The 19,953-nt window shown below is 45.8% G+C and overlaps 1 protein-coding gene across 1 annotated transcript in view; it reads left to right on the top strand.

Moving 5' to 3' along the window:
* Positions 1-19,405, top strand: part of FRMPD4 (FERM and PDZ domain containing 4) — a 198,081-nt gene extending 178,676 nt beyond the window's left edge. Inside the window, exons 10-16 of the mRNA XM_021684006.1 lie at positions 2,770-2,896; positions 5,327-5,416; positions 5,912-6,094; positions 7,947-8,085; positions 13,013-14,077; positions 14,469-15,740; positions 18,081-19,405. Coding sequence (XP_021539681.1) covers positions 2,770-2,896; positions 5,327-5,416; positions 5,912-6,094; positions 7,947-8,085; positions 13,013-14,077; positions 14,469-15,740; positions 18,081-19,405 — 4,201 coding nt within the window. The remainder of the gene's footprint in view (positions 1-2,769; positions 2,897-5,326; positions 5,417-5,911; positions 6,095-7,946; positions 8,086-13,012; positions 14,078-14,468; positions 15,741-18,080) is intronic.
* The last annotated feature ends 548 nt before the right edge of the window (positions 19,406-19,953 follow it).

The following is a 19,953-nucleotide window of genomic DNA, read 5'->3' as shown; positions in this document are numbered from 1 at the left end:
TCGCTTCAGGGGGCTAAAGGGCAGTATCAAAGTAACGCTCTCAGTCACAATCAGGAAGGATGGTATTTGTAGTAAAAAAAACTGTAATGGTGGGAAAGGGTGCTACGCAATCAAACTTGGCTTTGGGATTTGAATGTTGTTTGGGAAATGTGACTGCCTTCTCTGGCTTGCCATCAGCATATACTCTGACCTCTTTGGCCGGAGAAGATCCCCGCTTGGAAATAAGCAGTTTGTCAAATAATGCAATATATGTTAAGAAAAAAAGAAGAAGAAGAAGAAGGTAGCGGGAGGGGAAGAATGAAGGGGGGGAAATCGGAGGGGGAGACGAACCATGAGAGACGATGGACTCTGAAAAACAAACTGAGGGTTCTAGAGGGGAGGGGGGTGGGGGGATGGGTTAGCCTGGTGGTGGGTATTGAGGAGGGCACGTTCTGCACGGAGCACTGGGTGTTATGCACAAACAATGAATCATGGAACACTTCATCTAAAACTAATGATGTAATGTATGGGGATTAACATAAGAATAAAAAAATGTGAAGTTAAAAAAATAAATAAATAAGCAGTTTGTGTTGCCTTCAGTTAGGTCTCCTTAAGGGTGGTCCTTTCAAAGAGAAGCCTCTATCGCCCGGTCTGTCGGCTTCCCGGTGGTAGGTGATTTAGAAGCCTGAAGCCGCCACAACTCTCTTAATCTTGGCAGCGCTGATGCTAAAGAAAGGAACGCTCGTATTTCAAAGTTTATGGCAGGACTGAAGCCACATCTCCACCTAACACTGAAAGCCTTAGAGCCCTCTCCATCTGCACAAGTGATGTACAAGCTCATTGAAATCCCACCTTCCCAAGAAGCTGTAAAGCCTTTCTAAATTCCCGCATGCCAGCTTGACCCACCAGGGAGCAAAATGGCTGCTTCTCAACAGAGTTCGTGAGCCTGTGTGCGGGACGATGAGAGCTCCAGGTCGCTGACTCTGAGGCCTGTGTTCTCACGACTCTCAGTTCTCCCGTCTACACTGAGGGACAAATCCTCGTGTGCGATTCGAGAACCTCAGGCCTTCCCTTCTTGGCCCACTCTTTGTCGCAGGTGGCTTATCTCTTTGTTGCCACACAGGCTGTGAGTGTCGCCTGAGAGAGACTCGGCTCACAGAGAGGTCTTACGCTCAGCTGGACACATTCGCTCCCTCATCCATTCCCCTTTTCGTATGTTCCTGGGCACGGATGATACTGGCCTCCATGTGAAAAGGTGGCCTGAACAACCTGCCATGGTTTTCAGACCATTAAAATGCATTTCTGTTCCGATTGTCTGTCCCCACATTTTACCAGTTGGAATATGGTACAGGCAGAAACCTCCCAGAGATAACTGGCTTGAGTAAGAATGTTCTCATTAATTAATTCACTCACCCAACACCTATTCACTGAGCATTTTATGTGGTATTCATGCTAGGACAGTGGAAAGTACAAATAAGCATAAATTATAATCCTGAGCATAAAGGACTTGTGATCCGATTATAAAGATATGAGGGGGGCCTGAGTGACTCAGTCGGTTGAGCGTCTGACTGCAGTTCAGGTCGTGATCTGGGGATCCTGCTTTGGGCTCCCCACTCAGCGGGGAGCCTGCTTCTCCCTCTCCCTCTGCCCCTCCCCCTGCTTGTATGTATGTATGCATGCACTCTCTCCAATAAATAAATGAAATCTTTAAAAAAAAGATATGAGAAGTTATGATTTAAAATACTGATACAAGTAGAATTACCAGGCACCCCATAAGGAGTGCCAGGTGATGGGTAGAAATATGTGCAAGTGGAGGAGAAGGAGGACATGGTGATCATGAAAAACCCCACCTTAACTAGCGATGGCATGGGTGGTCAGGTGGGGGAAGGCCGTCTCCCTACCCTTCTTTGGAGAGGATCTGGCACAGGAGAAATAAGCAAACCTTGAAGGTCTTTACAGTATTTAGGAGACACTGGTTGGGCACCTAACCAACGAGGATAGAGTTCATAGAGTTCAAAATATGGAGCACTGTTGGGCTAGGGCTGTAGTCATTGCTGGGGAAATGGGCCCTTCGCAAACCTGTATTAATTAACCCAGTCCTATCTGTCTGTGTTTCTTGTATATGAACACCTATTGGTGATGTTTGCACCTCCCCATCAGTGCCACACATACTTAAGGGTCATGAACCCCACCCTGACTCCACACACACACACACACACACACACACACACACACACACACCAGCAAGAAATGTTGCTTGAAGGACCCAGACAGACATCATCTGGCCGGCAGAGAAGAGACGTGTGTATTTCTAGTGAAGCAGCCATTGGGGAAGAGGAAGGGAAGAATGGTTTGGGGGCCTGAAGGAGTTGCATAGTCCCTTCTAAGTGAAGAGAGAATGACCGTGTGGGCTGACAGGGAGTAGTAACAATGGCGATAAACAAAGGAACTGGGAGAAATTGTGTTGGAAATACATACTCAGGTATGTGAATGAATTCAGTGAGACTCCGAGGTGGGTTGGATAAATTGTCTCTTCAATTTCCATTGGTCCCAAAGGCATTCTCCCTGGAGAGGGAAGAATATGTTTCCTTTAAAATGCAAACAGATGTATTACTGTTCAGATAGTATGCTTTCTGTGTGTAAACTCGAAGTTGCTTCCCTAATTGGGGACCTACCTCCATTTCCTGACTTCTTCAGAGTTCGTTTCTTCCAACATACATCAGAGCGCCATTTTGTCGTAGATAACTAATCATCACAAGAATGAAATTAAAGATATGCTCTTTATTGCAGAAAAGAATGGGGATTAGAGACTTTTCTTCCCTCTGCTGTGCTGCAAAGCATGAAAGAGAAGAACATAAAGAAAGCACTTTCACACCTTGTCAAAGCAAATCAAAACTTGGTACCACCGGGTAAAAAGGTATCACATTTGCATCTTAATAGAAAATGGATTTTAAAGAGAAAGGTTTGCGTGCATTTTTTAAAATGTTTAAAATTAGCCCGTGAATAAAATACTTGGCACCATATTTTCATAGGCAGTAACTGTATAACCCCAACCCCTCCCCCCTTTTTCCCCACTATTAACCTGTTTCTAAGGCTAATGAAAAGTAAGTGTTCTTATGGAAACTTATTTATTTCTTGTAAGCTATGGACTTATTACACGGAGAGTGTATGTGTTCCCGTGTGCGTGCAAGAGAACCTTGCATAGCCACTGAGACCTTGTGATTAGAGAACAGAATTGCAAGACAATTGTACATTTCCATCGTGCTCTTGCTTACCACTCAGACTGTCTTAAATGCACAGCAGCCAGCAAGAGTCCTCGCAGACCAGATACCGCATTATTTAAACCACGGTTGGTTTGTTGACATTTGGAATCATTCTTTGCTGGGGGAGGGAGAGGGAGGGAGGCCGTCTTGTTTCTTGTGTGATATTTAGCAGCATCCCTGGTCTCTACCTATAAGAAGCCCTCAATCATGACATAGAAAAATGTTTTTAGGGACGCCTGGGTGGCTCAGTCGGTTAAGCGTCTGCCTTCAGCTCAGGTCATGATCCCAGGGTCCTGGGATCGAGTCCTGCATCGGGGTCCCTGCTCCGCAGGGAGCCTGCTTCTCCCTCTGCCTCTGTCTCTCTCTCTGTCTCTCATGAATAAATAAATAAAATCTTTAAAAAAAAAAATGTTTTTAGGCATTGCCAAATGGGCCCTGGGGAACAAAATCACCCCTGGTTGACAACCACTGAATTAAATCTTACTTTCGAAGGGAAGGTAAAATTATTTCTACCATTCACCATCGTTAGTGTTAAAGTCTCCCTTATTTTTTCTTTTATCAGAAGAAACAGAAAGGACATTTTAAAATAGATTGTGGGTCAGAATGGTGAGTTATGTTTATAGGTAATAAAAAGCAAGGGGTTTCAAGAACCAGAAAGAGGAACCTAAAAATACAGGATCTATAAAGTCGGAAGCAGTGTAACAGCCCGAGAACACTTAATGGTTGATATTGGCCATAGAAACTTGGGTAGCTCTAATACAAATCACTGTTTATGTGGATAATTCTTTGGTCTTGGTATTGGGTTATAAGTCATTTTTACTGGCTAAAACATACTTATTGCTATTCCCTTCTCACCCCATGGCTTTTTAAAAATGTAAAACCAGGTTTGACACCCTCCAGCCACTGTTGCCTTACTTCCTCATTTCTGTAAGCATTCAGCTCACAGAAATCTAGCAGGACGTCAAGGATCTCTCAGATTTTGTAGGGGTGCCGGGCTGGCTCAGTGGGTAGAGTGTGCGGCTCTTGATCTCGTGGTCATGATTTCGAGCCCCGCGTTGGGGGTAAAAATTACTCAAATAAGTAAACTTTAAAAAAAGAAAAAGATTTTCTTTTTTTTAAAATTTCAGTTCTGATTGGCCCAAAGCTAGTTTCTTTCAATTGGCCCCATAGGATTTTTTCCAAGCATGGCCCACTGGTTTTGTAACAATTCGGGTAACTGCTCTAGGATCTGTCTATCTCTGTTTTTCTATAAAGGTCAATTTCTCTAGCCAAGAGTGAGTGGTTTGCTTTCAAATCAATTTGCAAAGTGCTCTGGGCTTTCGAAAGGAGGAGGATGGCCGAACAGTGCTAACTAACAATGCCATAAAGGGTCATGCATTTAGGTATAGTTAACAACCAAGTACTCCTTTTAGGATGTGGGAATCTCCCTTTTTAAGTCTTTAAAAGATAACTTTTATCTGGATAAAATTGTATTTTTTATATCCTCCCCGAAACTCAAAAGATGCTTGAGTTGAACTAATCAAACAGGGACTTCTGGCAAGTTCAAACATTTCCCCAATGATTGGAGCACAGAAAGGTCACTTTCCCTGAAAACTTGCAAAAACTCTACCAAACTTGAGATGAGTGCGGAGAGCCTCTTCCACGGGCTGTATGTAGATAGCAGGCGTGTATTCAAAATGACTCCCACAAGCTCTGTGCACAGGTGAGTCTCCTGTACACGACCCGCGCGGTCCCTATCCACGATTGGAAAGCACCACTCGACTCTTGGAGTCTCCAACGAGGAGACATTTCAGTGGAATATCTCACCATCTTGTTCTCATTTGAGTGCGCTGGCCCAGCATATCCACGTTTATGACCCACCCACCCCCATGCATTTCCCCCCAGATAAAAGGCTTTAATCTGGATGCCTTGATGCAGCCCTTTATCACGAAACCAAATATATAGCAATTTACTTTTGCTCCTTGTCACGCCCCATCTGTTGGCAGTGAGAGCACCCCGGTTCCCAGTGGTGTTTAGCTGGTCTCCAGCAGAAACCGAACCACACCCACTGGAATTAACACCTGAGGTTTCTTTTCTCTCCTCAGCTCTCTGCACTGCAAGCCAAGGTCCACTATCTCAAGTTCCTCAGTGACCTTCGACTGTATGGGGGTCGTGTGTTCAAGGCAACATTAGTGGTAATTGCTTTTTCTTGCTTTCTCTTGGGAGCTACAGAAGCCTGCACAATGTCACTTCATTTCTAAGCGACTGCAGCACAGTCTGGAAATACCAGAAGAAATGTTAAACTAGATAGCGCCACTGCAGAATGCCCTAGCAAAAGAAATATGAAGAACCGAGAGAATCGATGCACTCTAACAATGGCCTTCTTTTAGATCATTGGGCCAGAAGTTGCTTTCATGCTAAAAAAGAAAAAAAAAAGTCCCTATTTCTAAAAGTGTCTCATGATTATGAATATATGTGCTATGATAACGTTTATTTCCTACATTATTCATAATTGATCAGCACCTCGATGCAATCGTAGTGCCTGGTTCTTCTAATTGGATGATTTAGTACAATGTAATCGAGAAATACTTGCTAAAGAAAATGTAATCTTATAAGAACAGACTCTCAGGCTCAACTCTGCATGGTGCTTTAGAGGTCTAGGATTTTTAGGCTTTGTCCACATCTCTCAGCAGGCGGAAAAGCGCTCGGAAGTGACCCTCCTGGTTGGGCCCCGATACGGCATAAGCCACGTCATAAACACCAAAACCAATCTGGTGGCTCTTTTAGCCGACTTCAGCCACGTCAACAGAATCGAGATGTTTACCGAGGAGGACAGCTTGGTGCGGGTGGAGCTGCACGTGCTGGATGTGAAGGTAAATCTTTCAGCTGTTGACACGGCGCCTTGATCTGAATAGCTCATTTGTGATAACACCGCTAATATTTACAAAGCAGTCGACATTGTACTGTGGGCAGAGGATCAGAAATGTGAGGAGGTGCAGAGAAAAATCACCCAACTCCGGCCCGAGGGCTCCAGTCCTCACTAAAGAGCCATGTAATCTGGGGAAAAGTTGCTCAGCTTCTTTATCTATACATGAGAAAGCCAACGAGTTCGTTTCTAAGGTCCGTTGTAGCTCCCGAGTGCATGAATCACAGAGAGTGGGAAGGTTTTTCCCTGCTAGCCTTCTAGAATATTCCTGTGCAGAGAGTCAGGGAGATTTTTCCCAACTTTGTTTAGAACTCCCGTTCGGCCCGTATGTGTTTATTCTTTGGGGAAAGCTGAGCATTTCAGTCTGTCTTTTTGTGCTATAGCCATTAGTACTGACTGAACAGCGGGCCCCTATGAATGTCATGGCCATTCCATTTAAAACAACAATCTGACATAGTCCTCAAAGGGCAGAACTCGACTCCCGAAACAGAAGTTGACGGGAAATAATCCAGGTCCCCTGCACACAACCTTCTTGTCCCAGTAGTAGATGAGTCATTGGATTTTGGCCATGTTAACACATCTATGTTTCCATGGAGAAAAGGAAACCGTGTCAACCAGGAGGAGTGCTCTGAAAACAGGAGAGGGTTCTGTCTACACAGCAAATCGAAAAGACTCTGTGTACTCTGCAGTGGGAAGAAGTGACCATGGAAGGGAGAGTATGGAGCTCAGACATGGTGGCCATGGCTGGTGGCACCTCATGGCTGAATCCAGGGGCTCCAGTTGACTTCATGGCAATGAAAGTGCAAGAATAGACTTGGGATTCCTGGCTCACTCCATGAGCAAAGATGCTAAGAAGAATGGGCCCTTTGTAGAAAGAGTAGGGAGAAGAGTGAATTGGATGCAGTCATCACACACCTGATAACGGGATAATCTGAGCCAACAGAAGTAGGTGGCAAGACCCTACTGGTGGTCTGCTGCTTATAGGAAAGAACTGTGGGATGCCTTGAGGGAAGACCTCAGTAGAAATGGAAAGAAAAGGCAGCTTATCAAGTAGTATGGGGGCTTTTGGTGGGATGTTAGATTCCACTAGCCAGGGCCGTCAAACGTGGCCAGGGTCCTATACCTGGGAGTGAAAGGAAGAGCTGGTCACCTCGACATTTCTGTGCCTCTCTGGGTGTCTGCTTTCATGTCGCTCCCTTCTTCCTCTCAAGTTCCCTCTCTCTCACCAAGAACACACCAGCCAGTCTACCCTTCCTAATTCAAGGAGAAGAATTGCTTCAACTAACCACTTCCCTATATGCCCAAGACTCGTCTCCAATCATATATATGAGAGCCTCATTGTTTCCAGAAAGTTTTAGCAAGGCCTTTTCTCAACTCCCATCTCTGTTTTGCTCTCCTGTGAATTTACAATTTCTTTTTCAAGCATCCTTTTCCTGGATCTTTTTGACACTTTTCCTTCAGTCTTAGACGTAATTTCCACTTGAGTTTTTACTTCTTTTCAACACTAATTTTCACTATGAACCCAAATTTAATCTTCCTGTGATTTTTCAGCTCGCAGGTTCACATTTGGTAAGTGCCTCCTTAACTCTCACTTTTCTAAAATGTTAACTCTTTGGAAACAAAACCAATGTCTACTTTTTTTCTCCCATTCCAATATTACTTGGGAAGATTCAGAATGTCCACGTTTTCAAGATGGTGTCACCTAAATGTTTTTCAGTAAGGCACTGGTGCAACTGTTGTCACCTGAGGGAGCTTCTTAAGGAGGGATGGCTTTAACCAAAATATTCTCTTTTGTGTAGCCCATCACACTCCTGATGGAATCATCAGATGCCATGAACCTGGCCTGCTTAACTGCTGGCTACTACCGGCTACTTGTGGATTCCAGGAGGTCAATATTTAACATGGCCAACAAGAAAAATACAGGAACCCAGGAAACAGGTATTCTCTTCCTAAACTCATGAAGCACTGACCCCCCCCTCCCCACCCCACCTGACAACAATAGGACGTTTCTTGAAAAGTTAAAATTGTGCTCATACAAAAATCTAATGTCCAAATTTTGTACAAAAGCCTTCAAATACTTCTGATGGGGTCTAATTCCTTTTAATGAAAATGTCGATTTTTCCATCCTATTTTACTTGTCACTTGGAAATGCTGTGGAACGTGTTTCAAAGGGAATGGATTTTCCTATTCTGAAGGTAGTAAGCATCAGTCTTTATGACTGAGTTTTTATTGCCTTGCTCTTCCAGAGGTCAGGATGCGGAGAATTAATGATGGAATGCACAGTGGGAGTTGTGAACCCCCCCTCTTAGGGCTTTGCCCTCCTTAAGGGGCCCTAGGCCTAGATGTCTGGGCACCTCCTTCAATGTCAGACTTACATCCAGGATTCTGGGAGCTCTGAGACCCACTGGAGGACTTAGGGATCACCCAGCACTTGGACTTGGGCCTCTAGAAGGAACCCTAGCAGCCATCTTAGCTCTGTAGTGGGAGCATGGAGATGGCAAAGGCATCAAACAAGTTCAGCCACTTGACAGGAGAAGATAGCTCACAAGTGAGGACAAGGAGGGCTGCAGTATTAACAGCTTCTCTGAGAGTGGGTGGTTTTCATTTGCTTTAGAATTTGTTTTCTTTAGTGTTTGATTATTTTCTTCCGTCTACAGTAGACACTCAGTAAATGTGGCTGATGGACAGACACTAGCCCTCAAGCCAGAGCTGCCGACCCATGAAAAAATTATAATTGGGGGTTCCGTACTCAGGGTTTCTCTTAAAAGAAAGGGAAAATCTTAAGAACAAATTCCACTGTCACCATTTCTGAAAGGGGGTGGGGGGAGGGGAAAATCCTCTCACTTTCAGACTTAGCAGAAAACGTAAATCATTATTCCCTAAATATCTTGTCCCTTGTAGACACACACAACCCAACAGGCTCGCGCGCAGTTTATGATGATGGCCAGGTAGGGGGGAGCAGTTGGTCACAGGACGCAGGGAAGCCTGAGAGAAAACGAGGGAGATGGACGAGGCATGCCAGAAGGCAACTTGGAATTACAAGTGGAGAGGATCCAGCCCCACCTGGAAGTGTCTGGTTTTAATTTCTCCAAGTTTGGGTTTTCTCGTTTGTAAAATCGGGATCGAGAAGCTAGCTGGCAAGGGAAGGGTTTGGAAGGAACTTGTGTACAACACCTAAAAGGATGCCCGAGACTTCTGTCAACAAGGGGCAAGGAAGCAGGAGTGGGAGAACTTGAGAAGGAAGGTGACAGAAACGGAGGAAAGAAAGGAAGAGAGACATAAGGCAAGGAAAGACCCTGAGACGTGCAAATGATCCAAAATAAACAGGGAAGGAAGAAGAAGGCCGTGGCGAGGGTGCGCCAGCTCTGGTGGTGAACATTTGTGGGATCACACGTTTTCGAGCTAGGAGGTTTCGAGCAATTTTGCCCCAGCCTGGGAAATTCTGAAGATCAGTTCTGCGGTGTAACGTGAGCCTTTTGCGTTGGAAAACCGGTTTTTGGCTTTTTATTTTCAAACCTTGAAGTTGGTCTTGAAAATAAAACCGTTTTTCCCCATAGACTGTTGAGACGAAACCTACAATTTCAAAAAGAGTCACAGTAATAAGGGCCTCCATTCTGTCCAGTTGATAGTGACTCACAGTGTAATGTTTGATCAGGTTTCGGGGGGGAACACTATTGTCACCATGGGGAAAGAATGGAACTTCAACCTTTTGGTAACACTGAGAATGAGGGTTCCAGGTATCTCCCTCTTGCTGGGGCGTGTGAGGAACGTGCGTGTAAGCAGCGGGCACTGAGGGAGAGAGCGGGCATGCTCCAAGGAGCACCTAGTTAACCTGAGCTGAGCAGCAGCCAGGGGCTTAGCACCCTCTCATGGTTGCAAGTTCTCTCTCCTCTTCAGAAACTCCGCCCACCACCCAAGAAGTGTAGAGAGTGAAGTCTGTTTGGACCCGTTCATCCCTGGTCCACACTGTCCTCCCACAAGATTGGGCCATGGTATAGACCCCAGTTCCTAACCCACATCCTTCTGTGTCTCTAAAATCATTCCAAAAGCCAAGGCAGTATACCCTTCTGGAAGGAAGCCAAGATTGAGTGTCTGTTTTCTTCCTATCTCAAATTGATCGGAGACCTTAGTCAGGATCTCTAATAAGGAACAGCAAGCCCCCATTTCTTCCCTATCTTGAAAATGAACCTTCAGTTACTTTCAGAATCCCTGAACCCACATATCTATGCATCTCTGAGCATTAGGAGGCTCTGAGGAAGTATCAATCAGCCTGTTTTAGCCTGCTGATCTGTTCAGCTTTCATGTTGTCCTAAACCAGAAGTTGGCAAACTATGGCTCAGGGATCAAATCTTGTTCTTGTAAACAAAGTCTTATTGGTACTCAGCCATGCACATTGTATTTGTTTTCCTAGGGCTGCCATGACAGGTTATCGCAAACCCTGGGGTTTAACATAACAGCAACTTACTCTCTCACAGTTCTGGTGGCTATAGGTCCAAAAACTAGGCAGCAGCAGGGCCATACTTCCTCCAAAGGCTCAAGGGGAGAATCTTTTCTTGCCTCTTCCAACTTCCAGGGGCCACCAGCATTCCTTGTGGCTGCATACCTCCAATCTCTGCTTCCGTCTTTACACAGCCTTCGCTGCTTTCCTGGGGGGCTTAAATTTCCCTCTGCTTTCCTCCTATGAGAACACGTGTTGTTGGATTTAAGGCCCACACAGATAATCCGGATGAACTCATCTCAAGATCCATAACTGAATTATACTTGCAAAGGCTCTTTTTTCAAATAAGGTCACATTCACAGAGTGGACCTATCTTTTGAAGAGGCCACCATTCAACCCACTCTGTGCATATTTTTATGTGTCAACGCTGGCTACTTCCGTGTTAGAACAGCAGAGTTGAGTGGTTGCTCGACTGAGCAGTTGGCCCACGAAACCTAAAAACGTCTACCATCTAGCCCTCCCTTTACAGGAACAATTTGCCAGCCACTAGTTTAAACCCAGAGCTCTGTCATAGCTTTGCTAAACTACTCTCTGTCTTCCAGCAATTCAATCTCCTGACATATGCGAGCATGCATTACACACACAGCCCCGCACACAGCCAGTCGTAATTGAAATTGTTCATAAAACAATGCTGAACCCCCACAGGTCTGTTTATCATAAGGTAACGTGTACATATGGTTCTTATGTAGCTCAGTGTCTTCAAAGTTGTGTCTTTACTTGCCATTCATGTGAAAATATATGCATTTAGCTAAAGGACTTGGAACAACATTCAGCATTGAGTTTAATGTGTATAACTTGCGGGAAGCAAAAACATCTTGGGTAGAACTGATTTTTTTCCCGTATGTCTTGTACATCTGATGTCAGTATTATCCATGCCTAGGCCAGGGGGCAATTTGAGGGCACTAATGGGAGAATATGTGGCCCCAACATTTCCTCTGGAATCTACAAAGCAGTATTGACAGAATGACACACTGCCTTGTCTTGTTAAATGTCAGAGCAAAATTTCCCCATCAAAATTCCCTACTGGAAGACCCTTGAGGAACAACCAAACCAATGATTTTTAAATTAGGGTTTTGCAATTTTAATTCATGAGGAACATCAAACAAATCTTCAGGAGTTCTCCTGATACCAATAAAAATTGAAATTAGCCAAACTGTTAACTATGCTTAGAAATAGCAGAGAGGGGAAAAAAGAAAAGAGAAGAAATAGGGACACCTGGGTGGCTCAGTTGTTAAGCGTCTGCCTTCAGCTCAGGTCATGATCCCAGGGTCCTGGGATCGAGCCCCACATCGGGCTCCCTGCTCGGCGGGAAGCCTGCTTCTCCGTCTCCCACTCGCCCTGCTTGTGTTCCCTCTCTCGCTGTGTCTCTCTCTGTCAAACAAATAAATTAAATCTTAAAAAAAAAAATCTTTAAAAAAAGAGAAGAAATAGTAGAGAGAAGCACATTACCTGTGATGTGCTCCACGTTATGCAATCATACACGTGTGCATATGCATAACCTTTATGCGTGAATATCTTAACACCCACTAGGATATACAAAGGCTGAAATAGAGGTTTTTGTGCTATCGTTACAATATTATCATATTTTTATGTATGTATATATTAGATTATTTTTATTGTGACATTATTACATTATCATTACAATATTTCCTAAAATATGTGGTGGAAGTATGAGGTTCCTTGACTTTCTCTTAACTCAATGAGGAAAAAGTCCAACATCTTCGTCCACAAAGTGGGGGATGTCAGATCTCGCTTTACCGAGAAAAGGGGAGTCTATTTTCTGGAATGACAACTGATTGGACTGTGGCCTTTAAGGAATTTGAAAGGCATTTTGTATATTCCCATTCATAGACAGAAATGAGGTCTTCTAGGGGCGCCTGGGTGGCTCAGTTGTTTAAGCGACTGCCTTCGGCTCAGGTCATGATCCTGGAGTCCCGGGATTGAGTCCCGCATCGGGCTCCCTGCTCGGCGGGGAGTCTGCCTCTCCCTCTGACTCTCCCCCTCTCATGCTCTCTCTCTATCACTATCTCTCTCAATAAATAAATAAAAATCTTTAAAAAAAAATTTAAAAAAAGAAATGAGGTCTTCTAATAATAGAACCAAGGGTCAGAGGGAGTTAAGCTGTAGTTCCCTATTCTCGGATGGTATTCTTTTTTTATCAAATAGCAATTATATTTTGTGCAGGACTGATTTTGTTAAGGTCAGTTCTCCTAACCAGGAAATCCTGACACCGGAAGCCTCAATCAACTGGTACCGTATCCGGAAAGCTGCATGACCATATTTACAAAAGTGATGATGCTACAAGCCATGAAATTAAGAAACCAGGCCTCACAGTAATGTTGTCTTTGCATGATTCTTTCTCCTTAGGAACTGAAAATAAAGGAAAGCATAACCTCCTTGGCCCCGATTGGAACTGTATACCCCAGATGACGACCTTTATTGGCGAAGGGGAGCAAGAAGCCCAAATAACATATATAGATTCAAAACAGAAGACGGTCGATATTTCGGATGGCACCTTGTGTCCCAAAGACCACCGGCACCTGTATATAGACAACACCTATAATCCAGACGAACTCAACCAGCCGCTGACCCAGCCGGGGGATGCTCCATGTGAGGCCGACTACAGGACTCTAGCTCAGCGGTCCCTGTTGACCCTCTCAGGACCAGAAACACTAAAGAAAGCCCAGGAGTCTCCGAGAGGAGCTAAAGTGTCCTTTATTTTCGGAGATCTCGCCTTGGATGATGGCATGAATCCCCCGACTCTCGGCTACGATAGACTATTGGAGGAGAGCCCAGAACTGCTGGAGAAGCAGAGGAATCTCTACATCGGCAGTGCCAATGACATGAAGGGCCTGGATCTCGCTCCTGATGCTGAGAGCATCCAGTTTGTGGCAAATTCCGTTTATGCAAACATAGGTGATGTCAAAAACTTCGAGGCTGCCGAGGGGATAGAGGAGCCCCTCCTGCACGACATCTGTTACGCAGAAAACACCGACGATGCAGAGGACGAGGATGAGGTGAGCTGTGAGGAGGACCTCGTGGTGGGAGAGATGAACCAGCCAGCCATCCTCAACCTGTCTGGGTCAAGCGATGACATCATTGACCTCACGTCCCTGCCCCCTCCAGAAGGGGATGACAATGAGGATGACTTCCTGTTACGTTCCTTGAACATGGCCATCGCCGCACCCCCACCTGGCTTTCGAGATAGTTCAGATGAGGAGGACTCCCAGAGCCAGGCAGCCTCCTTCCTCGAGGACAAGGAGCCAGGCAGAAGTCTGCAAAGTGACGAGATCCCCGTGTCCCTCATTGACGCTGTTCCCACCAGCGCTGAGGGCAAGTGTGAGAAGGGCCTGGATAACACCGTGGTTTCCACGCTGGAAGCTCTAGAAGCTCTGTCCGTGTCAGAAGAACAGCAGACCAGTGACAATTCAGGTTCTTTCACGATTGTTACATTTATTCACTGATAACCATGCATTGCATCCTCTCAAGCCATTTACCCCTGAAGTCCTGTTATGTGCTGTTCTCCATTTCACGCATGTCCCGTTTCATAAGTGTGTTGAAACTACCATCGTGGGTTTTTTGTGTACGTGGTTTCCTTCGTTTTTTTGGTTTTTGTTTTTTTAAATATGTGGCACGTATTTTTCCCCATTTCTGGAACAATTGTGCAATAAACTCAGAGTCCTTACCGCAAAGGGAAAACCTTGGTTTTTTGTTTGTCTTTTGTTGTTGTTGCTGTTTTATAATAACGAGTCCCATTTTCTTACGTGTCTCCTAATGCCTCTGATGCATCCATTAATCGGCTCTTGTCTTTTACGACATGCAGGTGTAGCCATCTTGCGGGCTTATAGTCCCGAGTCTTCGTCAGACTCGGGCAATGAGACTAACTCTTCTGAAATGACTGAGAGCTCTGAACTGGCCACAGCACAGAAGCAGTCAGAAAGCCTCTCCCGCATGTTCTTGGCCACTCACGAAGGCTACCACCCCCTTGCAGAGGAGCAGACCGAGTTCCCCACTTCCAAAACCCCTGCCGGGGGCTTGCCTCCCAAGTCCTCCCACGCCCTGGCCACCCGCCCAGTGACTGACCTCCCGCCCAAAGTTGTGCCTTCCAAGCAGATCCTTCACCCAGACCCCATGGAGATGGAGCCTGAAACCATGGAGACCAAGTCGGTCACCGACTATTTTAGCAAACTGCACATGGGGTCGGTGGTGTATTCCTGCACCAGCAAAAGGAAAAGCAAGCTGGCCGATGGGGAGGGGAAGGCAGCCCCTAGTGCAAACATGCCAGGGAAAAAGCAGCAGGGGACCAAAACGGCCGAGGCAGAGGAGGAAGCCAAAGGTAAATTTGGTACTGTGTCTTCAAGGGACAGTCAACACCTAAGCACTTTTAACCTGGAAAGAACTGCCTTTCGCAAGGACAGCCAAAGATGGTACATGGCCGCTGAGGGGGCGGTGGCCGAGCAAAGTGGATTGGAAGCGGCAACGGGGATAACGTTTCCGAGAGCTTCTGGTCTGGGGACAAGGGAGGCGGAAGAGAAGGATGAAGGGGCTCCTGATGGAGAAACCAGTGAGGTTTCAGCACTTGGCCAACGGGACCACTTCTTAACTGACGTGACCTGTGTATCTTCAGCCAAAGACTTAGATAACCCCGAGGATACTGACCCGTCCACCTGTGACCATCCTTCCAAGCTTCCCGAGGCGGAAGAGAGCGTGGCCCGCCTCTGTGACTACCACTTGGCCAAGCGGATGTCGTCGTTACAAGGCGAGTGCCATTTTTCTCTACAGAGCTCTCAAGGCTCGTCAGTGGAGGCGGGCTGTGGTACCTGTGCCGCACCTGTGGAGTCCCCACTCTGCCCCGCTATGGGGAAGCACCTGATGCCCGAGACTTCGGGGAAAGGCATGAGTTACGTTCCTTCTGAGGAGAGAGCCGCTGGGCTGCCCGCCCACGGAGCCACCTTTAAGGAATTACACCCCCAGACGGAAGGGATGTGTCCGCGGATGACAGTGCCCGCCCTGCACACAGCTATTAATGCGGAACCCCTGTTTGGCACTTTGAGAGATGGATGTCATCGACTCCCCAAGATTAAGGAAACCACAGGTACAGCAATGATGGATTTAGCGCTTTGCATTACACCCCAGAAGCATGTAAGCCAGATTTACAACAAACCTAAAAATATAAAGTCTGGAAGAAAACTAAAAGTTAGAATTTTGTTTAAAGGCTGCAGAACTGTGGCCAGGTTAACTATCAATCATTGATTCCGCCGCCCCCCTTCCCTGTGTTTAGTGAACACTGAAGTTCCTAGATCAGGAACAATGTGGAAATGGCGTCCACTCTTGAGAATCTTGCTGTGTGCTAGCTTCCAAAATGTGGTAGAGCAATACATTTTTTTTCTAAAGTCTAAATGTAGATTTTTAGCAGTGTTCAGCAGGACTTTTGGTTACAAGACAGTATGACGTAGAGTCCCAAGAGTTTGATGTCCCTCTCAAGATCTCAAAGTTCTCTTTTTGCCATTTCGTTATTGAGGGGCAAGGAAGAATAGAGCAGGGTAGCGGGGAGATCAAAGGGGTTGGGGAAGACCATTTGCCCTTCAGCAATACTTAACATCCCTCCCTACTCTGTAAGACTCTCTTAGAGACATGTTCTGCAGTATCTAGCACACCTCGGTGTCAGGAAGGCTCTGGGGGTACGTACGACGAGCTGCTTTATTTTCCCCAAAAGAATGGGGCGCCTGGGTGGCTCAGTCGTTAAGCGTCTGCCTTCGGCTCAGGTCATGATCTCCAGGTCCTGGGATCGAGCCCCGCATCGGGCTCTCTGCTCGGCGGGGAGTCTGCTTCTCCCTCTCCCTCTGCCTCTCCCCACTGCTCCTACTCTCTCTCTCTCTCTCTCTCTGTATCTCTCTGTCTCAAATGAATAAATTAAAAAAAAATTCTATTTTCCCCAAAAGAATAAAATATAAGCACAGGTAGAAACAAGAACACAGCCACCTTCTGCGCCCATCTTCACCATTCTGCCACCCAGTGGGCACACATTCCTCTCACCGATCCACTCGGCCAGCTGTCACGTGGCAAAAACCAGATGTTCTTTCATACTCTCAAATATCAAAGTATATCAACAGTGTTGCTTCCATACTAGGTCAGTAGATGGTAGGGAGAGCTTACCTTGGTTCGTTTGCAGCCCTTTTAAGATGATCTCCTTTCACAAAACCCACCACTGGCATCCCCTGCCTTGGGAAACTGGTCTATGAATGTTCCTTAACTTGTCACTCCGCTAGCATCTTTTTTTTTTTTTTTTTAAGATTTTATTTATTTATTTGACAGAGAGAGACACAGCGAGAGAGGGAACACAAGCAGGGGGAGTGGGAGAGGGAGAAGCAGGCTCCCCGCAGAGCAGGGAGCCCGATGCGGGACTCGATCCCAGGACCCCGGGATCATGACCTGAGCTGAAGGCAGTCGCTTAACCAACTGAGCCACCCAGGCGCCCACTCCGCTAGCATCTTGACATCTAATTAAAGCATGCTGTTTACTCTTTCGTGGTTTACAAAGAGCTTTCCCCTAACTTCCCTCTTCTCACAAAAATTCTGCAAGGCAGAAATATTTTCTTCACATAACAGCTTTTTTTAAATTTTTTTTTTAATTTAAATTCACATGACAACTTTTTTTTTTAAGATTTTTATTTATTTATTTATTTGACAGAGAGAGAGAGACACAGCGAGAGAGGGAACACAAGCAGGGAGAGTGTGAGAGGGAGAAGCAGGCTTCCCGCCTAGCAGTGAGCCTGATGCGGGGCTCAATCCCAGGACCTGGGGATCATGACCTGACCCGAAGGCAGATGCTTAATGACTGAGCCACCCAGGGGCCCCTCACATGACAACTTTTTTGAGAAAAGCTGGGCAACTCGCCCAGGGTCTCTGCTTCAAACCCAGTACCAGGCAGACCTCGTGGGGTCCTCTTAAAAAGTTGACCTTGTTTACTTTGCATTCATTAAATTAGACCATTAAAAAAAAAAAAAGATAACTGATGCCAAAATTAACCTAACTCCCTTGAAATGAAACTTCAATGTCATAAATATGTTTGCATAGTCGAGATCTAGGAGGTATGTTTTCTAATTACGTGTCTAAACGCTGATAGATAAATACTGGGGGCAAGGCAAGTCATGAAACGCCATGGTCTCTGAAAACGACTGTGATTGCTAGCCAATTCCAAAGAAATCCGTAGTTTCAGAAATAACAGATTCCCTGAATTTCTTGAAATGTGTTGAAATGGAAATCTGATGAGATCTCAGGAGGCAGTCTTTGAAAAGGCGGGTGACCCTGGCAAATGGCTGCCCTTCTAGAGTGCATCCTCGGGCAGTGACAAACAGCACGTAGAGATTCAGTGAAAATGACCACCCATGAGATGCTTAATGATTCTCTCTGTCTCTCTGCTACCCCTAGTGTAGCTTTGACAGAGCCTGGGAAGGAGAGACGAGGAGGCATGCCTTCAGCTTGGTCTCGACATCCTGAAGCTGATCCCATCCTGCTACCATCAAACATTCACTCGGAATCAAAGGTGCCAATTCCAAATCAAGACCCTAATGATTTCTCCCAAGCAAATCTGGCATACGGAGAGGCTGTGAACTGGCGGCCACTGGATCTGAGAGGGGGGAGCCTCGGAACACCCCCCAGCCAGAGGGCTCTGAGGCGTAGCAGCAGTATCCTCTTGGGATCTGTAGGTTTGGAGACCTTCCAAGAGAGAACCAAGGGTGCGGTCAGCTTAAAGTGTCCAGGTGTCACGGAAGCCCAGGAGGCCAGCTCGGAAAGGCGAGCAGAACTCCCCCTGGGGAAGAAGCTCACCAAAAGTTTTTCCCAAAGCTCGATGTTCTTTAGCTCTGAGGGGAAAGTTCACAAAAGGTCCCCGGTGGCTCACAAAGACTCAAAGCTGTATAGGACATTACCCCTGCGCAAGCTGGAAGGCAGCAATTGGAGATGCCGGGGACCTTTCAGCTACTGCTTCCTGAACCGAGGGCAGGATGAAGACGGCGATGAGGATGAAGAGGAGGGAGAGGCCACACGCCAGGTCTCTTGCCTCTTTCGACCACAGATGACTCAAGCCATGCCAGAACCAATCAGCCCACCTCTGGCTGTTGGGATTCGGAAGCAAGGAGGGGAGCTGACCAGAGGGTCAGTGCTGAAGGTCTGGGCAGACGACCTGACTGGCCCAGAGGATGCGGACTTTAGCAACCTGGCCTTCGATGCCCGGATTGCAAGAATCAATGCCCTAAAAGAGAGCACGTATGCAATGCCTGATGGGTTCCTTGCAGCCCAAAACGATGCCAATGAGTTGCTCTGCCTTGTCAGGGCAACAAAGGGGAAGAGAGAGGAGTCACGCCCTGAAGCATATGACCTTACGCTTTCTCAGTACAAGCAGCTGTTGTCCATCGAGTCCAGACAGTTGGGAAGTGCCTGTAGGAAACTGGCGATGGCCGAGAAAAGCCCAGAGGAGATGCTCCTAGCTATGACTTCCAGCTTTCAAGTGCTCTGTTGCCTAACGGAAGCTTGCATGCGATTAGTGAAGGTCGTGAACTCAGAAACACAGCGGCAGGAAATCGTAGCAAAGATCAATGAAGTGGTCATAAACTATATTTGTCTCCTGAAAGCTGCAGAGGCAGCCACTGGAAAGACCAGTGGGGATCCTAATGTTGGACTCTCGGCGCGACATTTAACCACCATGGCCGCCCTCGTAAGCACACTAATGCGTTCTCTCAAGATGCTTTTAAATAAATAAAGTATGAAAGTCACATCATAACCTACCTTTGCAAAGCCATACATGAACGTTTATTTACTTTATGTGTACGATGAACAGATGTCTCCTTTCTTCTCTCTGTATATTTTGTTATTTTATATAAAATAGGAGATAAAAGTCACACTGATGAAATGTTGAAAGGTACTAATCAGACGTATTCTGTTTATATTATACATATATATACATGAAAAAGAAATATCCAAGAAAGTGATGACATTTGGCTATTTTTCATATAATTGAAACTCCAGGTATATGATGTGAAGTTTTAAATTCTACCGTGTTAGAGCAAAACAATGAATCCTATCCCCTTTCCCTCCCAAGCGGATACTTGGAGACCATATCATTCATGCTTAGAAGTTAAAAGAGAAAGAGAGAGAGAAAGAAATCACAATGTATATAAAACAGTACTTATGTTTTAAAATTACAATTTTTAAGCATTGGAAATAGCAAAGAAGACATTTAAGATCCAAGAAGCTATTATGAATTAATAGAGAATATATATAATAAATCAATTTTTTGCTCATAGTGTT

The sequence above is a fragment of the Neomonachus schauinslandi genome, chromosome X (assembly GCF_002201575.2).
Source record: "Neomonachus schauinslandi chromosome X, ASM220157v2, whole genome shotgun sequence".
In the NCBI taxonomy this organism is placed as follows: Eukaryota; Metazoa; Chordata; class Mammalia; order Carnivora; family Phocidae; genus Neomonachus; species Neomonachus schauinslandi.
Note: the sequence above shows the minus strand (reverse complement) of the source record. Positions and strands in the feature narration are given on the sequence as shown.